We start from the raw sequence: 8,766 nt of genomic DNA, 5'->3' as shown, positions 1-8,766 counted from the left end.
GTTATTGATATGTGTGGTAGGATTTAACTCTTTGTTTTCTTCTTTTCCCCACCCCCCCCAATGAAAGTCACAGAATAGGGGGGAAAAAAAAAGTCCAACCAAAAAACAAAACAACCAAACCCAAATGATCAATGCTGCTTTAGAAGGCTTTGGCATGAAATGATTGCCGGGCTCTATTTGTTTCTTTCTTTAGATAGTGCCATTAGACTGCTTCCATCCAAATCATCCCCTTGAAACAAACATAACTACCCCAATTGTTTTTCTCTCCTTAATTGAACTCAGCTCCCCCTTGGTTATAGGCATGTTCTGCTACTTTGTATTTGTGCCACAATTTGCCTTCCAGAACATTTACTTACTTGCTTACTTAGAAATCTACTGCATTGCCTGGTGTTACAGCATATGGTTGCCTTACATCAATTAAAAATCAACGTAGTCCAACAGAATATAACATCAACCCCTGCTTCTTTGAATGGATATTTGCAGCTGGCTAGGGATTAAAGCAGATTGTAATGGATTAGACCAGGGATTAAAACAGCCTGTAATGGATACTGTGTTGAACTATTCCATTTCTATCCTTGGATATAGACTGTGCAAATCTTGGGTTGTCAAATGACATCCTTGCTGTCACCATGTCATGCAAGAGGCCAGGTTTTGAAGCAAACATGATATTTCTGCAACAGGGATGGTACAAACTGGAAAAGCCCCTTTTCTGTGTGCTGGTGATGGGCACGCAGTTCACGAATCGTGCAGGAGATGGGGGTGTTGCTCACGTTACTTTTGTCTTCTAGAGAAGGAGAGGGATTAGAGAGCACCGCTGCTTCTCGCTTTGGCACTGAGGCCTCTGCTAAGGGCCAGGAGAGATCAGGAGCAGGAGATTTTAATACAGTCCCACACCATCAGTGGGACTTCAGCTGTGCGTCCTGTTATTTAACAGTAATAAGCAGGTACTGATGAAGGGGGTTTAGGATTTTCTTTAGAAACACCAGCCCTTCCTGTGAATACCTGTCTGAGAAATGAGGGCCTGGGGTAATCTTGCTGATACAGTATAATCTGAATGTCCAGGATTGTGCCTGAGGGGGGCAGGTGTGGATGATATTCCCAAAGGGTGATTTTATTTGCAAGTAGCACCTCTTCAGTCTGCACGGAAGAAGAGACCTGTTATTGGGGTGGTGAAAGTACTGCCCTAAAGAAAGTGTTGGTGAACACACTCATGCATGAAGCCCATCACATTCTGTGCCATGTCCAGCACAGCTGGGCTCTTGTGGTGACAAAGAGCAATGGGGTGGACACAAAGCAATGCCTTGTGCTGGCAGGATTTGCGAAAGGAGATGTGTCCACAAGTGCTGTCTTGGTATGGGCAGCCTTTGGTCATGAAGTCAGGGATGATGCTGCACAAATAGGTAATCCATGTGTGAACGAGGACTAGGTTTTAAACAGTATCCAGCAAGGCTGAGAAGATAAGCGGGGCTGGGTGGACTGCACAATGGCTAAGCAGTGGCAATTGCTAGCCCCATGGTAGCTTTTATTATGTGGTGACAAGGGGTCCCGGGCTTGCAGAGATCTTCAGGAGCAGCAGTGAGCCCCTCCCGCCAGAGGGATTGGAGAAACTTTAATCATAATATAAGGACAAGTTCTGCGTGTCACAGCTGCAGCCTCACTGTAGGAGGATGACATTAGGTGGGCAGCGCATCCCTCCACAGCGCATAGCAAGGGCAAGATCCAGGGGTGGCATGCGTGACACTGTTCTTTGCAGCACTTGATCTGGGGTGCAGGGAGAGAGTTGAGGTCCTTCCCATTCCCCACACCATGCCGTTGCTTGACAAGCAGCAGGAGGGTGCAGCCTCGGGGCTGGCCTGGCTCTGTGCGTGCCGAGCAGCGCTTGCCACAGGTGTGTCTAACTGTGCCATCCCCTCGCCCGAGCTTTTATGGATCAGCTCTGGCTGAGGCCCACATCACCGCTCCCACACAAATGAAATGTCATCTCCTAAACATTTTGGCAGCGTAGTTTGAAAAGGAGCCGATTCCAAGACAGAAATAACATCCGTTGGGTTGGGGGCGGGTGATTTGGCGTCCCCTGCCCCCACCTCCCACTTTCCCTCTCCGCGTCGGGATTTGCGGCTCACGGGCAGGGCCGTGCCCGTGGGTAGGGACCCCCACCGCGCACGGCCTCGCTCAGTCCCGTCCCGTCCCCCCCTCCCCGGAGCTATTAGCGCTTTTCTCTGCAAACCAGCTGACACAGCGAGCCCTCTTTTCCCTCCTGCAGGACAGCCATTTAGCGACAGCTCCCGCCGTTTGCAACAGTCAGAGGTGTTTACAGTCCCCTCTTCCCTCCTCCGACTTGCTTCTCGCCCTCCCCAGCCCCAGTTTAGACGCTTTGCAGCAGGAGGTGGCTCAGCCCGGGGCACGGCTAGCAGGGAACCCCCACCACTCTCCCAGTTTGGCCATAGCCATCACCCATCCTTTCTCTGTCCCTCTCTCCCTCCGCTCCGTGCCGGGCTGGAAGACCCACGTCAGGCAGGAGAAACTGTTGAGCCGTCCCCGCTCTAGGACTGGCGGGGGGTGGGGGGGCATACGGCGGGGAGAGCCACGTAGTTGGTGGATCCGTCCTTGGACGGCAAAGAATGGCTGATGTAGTAAGTGGGAGGGTGGGACGATTAACATAACGCTAATTATTGACACTTTTCGAAGGGGGGGAGGAGAACGGGGGAAGGTCGACCGTGGGTTTGATCTGAAGAGAAAGTGCCGACGTGTCGCTGCAATGAATCGCTCAGGGGGGACGTGGCACTGGCACGGATGGCTATGACAAGGGTGACCCCCGGGAGGATGGGGGACGCCCCGCAGCCGTGGGAGGCAGCAGCCTGCCCTCTCCCCTCCGCACCGTGCGATTACTCACACCTTGTCCGGGGGCTGAAGCGGCAAAGGCTCCTTGGGCTTTGCCAGCAGAAAGCAGGTGTCCTGGCCGGGGGAAACGTTGCATCCCAGTCATGGGAGCGCTGCGCTGCCATGACCTAAAGAAATAGATCTCCCTCGCTCCTTCTCCCGATACGGTCCCGAGATGCTGCTGCAGTGAGCTGCCTGCCGATAGTGCCCTTTCTTGGTTTTTCGCCCCCCAAATAAATCCTGCTAGTCTCCCTTCCTGGACGGTGGCAAGGTTGCTGGGATTCCCACGCGGGTTCCCACGGCCGGGAGGCGCCGCTCGGGACGGGCACGTCCACATGCCCGGAGCCGGTTCTGGAGCGGTGCGGCTGGATGGCCGAGTCCGTGGGTACGCTGTTACACGCGGGGGGTCACCCCGGAGCTGCTCATCCCAGCTGCGTTGCCTTACGCCCCTTACCCACATGCAGCCTTTGTGCATACACATGCCTGCGTACATACAGGGTGAGGAATACCTACGCTGCTGTAAATACGAGTACATGTAAATATACATCAGGAGAAACAGTGAATGACGGCTGCTTTGTCTCAGGCAGGAGCACACATACCAAATCAGGAGAACGGGCTGGGTGATGCTCCAGCTGATTCGGCGCGGCGCGGTGTCCCGCCCCCGGCCCCGCTCCCGGCCCCCGGCGGCGCGGCGCAGCGCGGCTGGTGACTCGGTGGTGTATTTCAGCGGCGGCGGCGGCTTGGCAAGGCTCGGGGCTCCTCCCCCCGTGTGGTGTTACCCTCTCACTTGATCAAATCCTTGAACGTGAACAGTTTCACTGAAAAGCACTTTTCAAAAAAAAAAAAAAAAAAAATCCACCAACAGTAAGGAACAGAATCCAACTACCGGGGAGAGAGTTTTTTTTCTTTTTTCCTTCTTTTTTTCCTTTTTTTTTTTTTCCTGGTCATCGTCTCAGAGGCTGAGAAAGGGGGAAGAGAAAGAAGGAGAGCGCGAGAAAGAGGAGCCTTTTGCGAATAATAATTATTATAATTAGAATCCGGCCCCTTTCTCCTTAAAAAAAAAAAAAGCGCCCTAAACGCAGCGCCTCGTCCCCCCTCCCTCTCCAAGCCCCCCGACTCGCTCCGCAAAGGCATGGAGAAGGGGACTAACTGCTTTCCGACCTGCCACACCGTTTTTCTCGCCTGGACATGGCTCTTACTTCTCTGTTGGTGTTGCACCGGCGCCGAAATAACTTGCAGACCCTGCTCGTCTCCATCGCCCTCCTGGCCGTCCTCCTCGTCTCGCCTTAGGCAGGAGCAGCGACAGCCACCGCCGCTGCCGGGAGGATTACGGAGCTGGCCGGGCGGCCGAACGCGGGGCTCGGCCGGGGCGGCGGCCGCCGCGGAGCCGCTGCCGGGCGGGGAGCCGGGGGGCCGTGCGGGGCCGCGGGGAGCGACGCTCCGTTCGGCGGGGGCGGGCGGCGGCGCGCCCGGGGGCCGGGGCCCGGCGGCAGCGCGGAGCCGGAGGAGCAGCGAGGGGCGGCGGGCGCTGCCGGCGGGCGGCGGCCGGGGGTTGCCCGCGGCCGAGGGGCAGCGCGGCGGCGGCCGGGCTCAGCCCCGCGGGCCGCCGGAAGAGGGGAGAGCGCCGCGGCTGCGAGGGGCAGAGGAGCTGAGGCTGAGCAGCACCACCTTCGCGCTCACGGGGGATGCGGCGCACAACCAAGCCATGGTGCACTGGTCCGGGCACAACAGCAGCGTGAGTATCGACCCGACCCGGCTGGGCTCGGCGGGGAGGGAGCCCTGTGCCCACCCGCCGGGCGGGATGGTGCCGGGGGTGCGGGGAGGAGAGGGGCGCTTGGCGGGCACCTTGCTCTTTTTGCCAGCGGGAGGGGGAGACACGGCGCGATGGCCGCAGGAAAAAAAAAAAAAGAGAAAAGTTTTGCTGGGGAAAGATGAAGGAGAATGGGAACACCTTCCTCCCTCCCTCCCTCCCCCGAAAGTGGAGCTGTGACTGCCGGGGTAGCGCCGTCGGAGCGCCGCCAAAGGGGCCGGGCTGGCCGGAGCCTTCTCCCTTGCGCAGGGAAGACCCCCGGCTCCCCGCTCCAGTCTATCCCATGTGCCTGCACAGCTGGGTCCCCCCCTCTGTGTCTCAGCATATGTAATATACACCTCGGCACGCTTCGCTGCCAGTGTGTGAGGGGATGAATGATGTCCAGTGGTGGTGGAAAAGCCCTCCTGCTCTCTGCTCTGCGTGCTGGCGACGAGAGAGCTCCCGTTAATTCATTAAGGGGTGGAAAGCCCCACAGCACGTTGGGGGACTGAAAGGAGGCAGGTAGAGCAAGCATCCGTGAAAAGTTTATTAAAAATCGATGACATCTCATGCATTTTCCCTGAAGTCAAAAATAATGCGTAGCTGAGGCGTCCCTGAAAGTCTGTGGGACTGTGTGTGGGGTGTCCCAGAAGCCCACAAACCGTCATGCTGCGATAATGCAGGGCCCTCCCTCGCACCCAGCTTTGCAATGCCCAGCAGATGGCTGTGGACAGAACTTCAATTTTCTTTTAACTTGATATCAGAAATACTATTTCTACTCTGATATAAAGTCTGAGAACAGGTGTAATTTAAAGGACTCCAAGAAACCTTTTTGTCTGGTGACAATATTTCCATTATTCTGATTATTATAGCTTGTCACTGCCGTGAAAATGCCTCTTTTATTGTTTTCCCACTGTTGGAAATGGGCATAAAGCAATTAACAGCATAAAACAGATTGGCTGGATTTTCAGATACATTCTTCATGAAACTGATTAGTCATGAAAAGGCAAATTGTCTGTCTATCTATCTAGCTGTGCATCAGCTATAGCTTCATAATGTGCAATTCATCCACCTCTATTTTTTTGACTGGAAGTTGTTTTTTCTCTATTTATTATTACTTAGGCAATAATTCTGACAGCAATGTGGATGTTACTTTGATTTAACCATTTTTAAAGGCAGTTGTGTTTCCCAGACATGAATTCCACTCTCATTAGAGATGAAAGCAAACATTCAAGAGAAAACAGCTGCACGGTATATTTTAGCACTACACTTGTCTCTAGGATTATTTATTTTTAATATAATACGGCATGTAATGAAGAAAACAATCTATATGCCCTCTCTTTTGTTTCATTTTGGTGCTGAATTGAGGGGTGTTAAGCAAAAGCAGCTAAAATCCAACCCCCCCCATTCCTTCCTAGCATGGATTTCCAGTAGTTTTGAGTATTTCTGGTTAAAGTGGCAGAGAAAACTAATTCTGTAGGCATTTGCAGGGGAAAGAAAGGTTATTTTTTTGAAAGTGCAGGTCAGAAAGTGATTTTCACAAAATTCTCCCTCCTTCCTCGGTTTCTTTTGCAGCAATATCCCATTTAAATAACTAGTTTCCTTTATTCTTTAACTCCAGGTGACTGAGAAAGGTAATAAAGGAAAACGTCTTGATTGTTCACGACTTTCCATTAAGATTTTGCACCTCAAGATACCATGTATTGAAAGCTTCCAACTCAAAAGCACAAGCAAAAGCAAAAGACTGGTGTTTATTGCGAGTGTGGTGTTTGTAGGAAGGAAAAGCAAAAGCATGTTAATAAATATTAGTGTTATCTTTTCATGATTTTTCCGATATGAGGTTTAGCATCTGGAGACTTTTTCTGTCCTGTCTCTTGGAGAAAGCACACGGTATTTAGTGATTAATTGGATTTTTAAAAAGCACTGTAGAGGGAAAGTTAAATGCTTGGACCTGGGTCCTTTCATTTATTAGCAGAGAAGGCTGAATCCGATGCCTGTTCTTCTGCTGCAGTTCAGTTTTTACCTAATTCTACTGTTGGGGTGGCTGTGGCACAGGAACGCCAAGCAACTTGCCCAAGGTCACTCAGGGAGATACTGTGGCTTCTTTTGCCACCATGTTGGTTCCCAGTCTTTCACCTCAAAGTATCTATTTTCTTAGGTCACAGTGGATGTAAAGCAGCAGGGAGGTGTATTGAAAATGGACAAAAGATATTAACTCATGTGTCATGATTATGCCAGATGACCTAGGAGAGCAGGTAGGACATGTCTGGATGCTATTGTTTTCAGGCTACCAAAGCAGTAAAGAGGTGTACAGCTTGCTTTTACCAATTCCACGTTACTTGAACAGACTTCAAAACCTAAGCTTTTGTCACTTATGATTAATTAAAAACATGATCAATCAAATTTCGTGCAATGAAGCAGTATATTTCAAATCAGGCGTTAGTGGCGGGGGACTCCTAACAACTGGATTGATTTGCAAAGAAGAGGAAAGGATGGTAATAAAAACCAGGTTTTTACTGGGATGTATAGATCTACATACATTCCACAAAAGGGAGATCTTTGCAGCTGCTGCATGTCCTGTTACCTAGAATGTTAAAAACCTTCTGTGTTTTTTTTTTTAATTATTTTATTATCATTTTAAGAGCAACTCTCCCTCCGTCTTCTACCCCCCCTTTCTTCCACATCCCTCAAAGCTCAATTTAATTTATTAAAAGATAATCCCTTCCAGGCAACAAACTTTTGTTTTCTCCATTTGCAGATAGTGAGGTCAGGATTAGGATAGAGGCAAAAGGCTGGTGAGATCGGGGAATTTGGGTTCTCTGCTTTGTCCTGCCCAGAGGCTTTTTCTGTGACCTTAGGAAAGACAATTAACCTCTCTGGATCTTCTCTTCCATGTTAAATGAGGATAGTACTACTTAGCTACCACAAAGTGGTGGTGTGGAGCAAAATTCATTTCTGCTTTGTACAATACCTGAAGATCTTCAAGTGGAAATTGTTAGGAAAATGCAAAAAAAACTACTCTGTGTAGAAATGAGATTTGTATTCTTGGGAAGGGGACTTGGCTTAATTCAGTGGGTCTGATATTAGAAAAAGGAGACTTGTACTTGGGCTTCAAGTATCAGTCTGCCCTAATAGAAGCATTTATTGAGCAAGGTCACTGAAGCTCTTGAGGGACCTAGTAGAGATCAGATAAAATGTTTTCGTGCTAAGACTTTTCTGAAGGAAAGAGAATTTTAGTGAAAACTACTATTGTTCCCAGAAGATCTGCGAGCCATTCTTTTTTGAAAGCTATTCCTCTCTGAACACACGCTGTGTACAAATGTACCATTCGTAAGCAGTTGTATCCTCTGCACTTGTTTTCCCTCTCTCTGGATGGTTATGTTATTGCATGAAATTTTTCCTCGTTCTGCTCACCAGATGCTCTCTCCAACCTTCCTGTGAAGATGACCTGATTCCTCAGATTGTCTTTTCTTCCTTCCTCTCTCCCTGATTTCTAGGATAAGGATCTGCAAAAATAAGTAGCATCACCTTTAATGCTGTTACAGCTTCAAATCTCACTATCTTGTTTCTTGACAATAGTTTCTTCAAGAGATTTCAACAAGCTACAGTGGATGAGACACACTCAGATTGTTCTCCTGATATAATCACTGGTGGAATGGTAAATGGGGACTGTTGTCATTAGGTTTCAGAGTTGTCGCTCTGATGAATGTAGCTGTTTATAGGAAGTACTTAATTCTGTCCATGCTTTTTCTACAATGGAAGTGGTCTTGTGGGCATTTTTTTTCAATATAAGAAGCAAAGGTGCACATTTTTAGCTTTCTTTTAACCTCTAGAAGACATTTTCAATCCATTGCCTATGGAGAAGAGTCAGCTTATGATCGTAGCGTACTTTAGCTATCCCACAACTATGTGCCCTTGCCTTTCTAGTAACCGCAGGCAAACTTCAGACATAAAGATGCAGAAATGCACTATAATGCCACCATAAAAGCAGGAGAGGGCATTTGTCTAAGGCATGTGCAAAATTGCAAGTTCCTATATGATCCTAGGGGTTGGATTTTTCATGCTATATGAAAAATGTCAGCAGTGCATATTTATCT

At 49.6% G+C, this 8,766-nt stretch overlaps 1 protein-coding gene across 1 annotated transcript in view; it reads left to right on the top strand.

The window, feature by feature from the left end:
• Window positions 1-3,588: 3,588 nt before the first annotated feature.
• The window catches only part of SORCS3 (sortilin related VPS10 domain containing receptor 3), a 307,837-nt gene continuing 302,659 nt past the window's right edge, over window positions 3,589-8,766 (top strand). Inside the window, exon 1 of the mRNA XM_063339010.1 lies at window positions 3,589-4,615. Coding sequence (XP_063195080.1) covers window positions 4,013-4,615 — 603 coding nt within the window. The 5' untranslated portion in view covers window positions 3,589-4,012. The remainder of the gene's footprint in view (window positions 4,616-8,766) is intronic.

Source organism: Chroicocephalus ridibundus, chromosome 6 (genome assembly GCF_963924245.1).
Source record: "Chroicocephalus ridibundus chromosome 6, bChrRid1.1, whole genome shotgun sequence".
NCBI lineage: Eukaryota > Metazoa > Chordata > Aves > Charadriiformes > Laridae > Chroicocephalus > Chroicocephalus ridibundus.
Note: the sequence above shows the minus strand (reverse complement) of the source record. Positions and strands in the feature narration are given on the sequence as shown.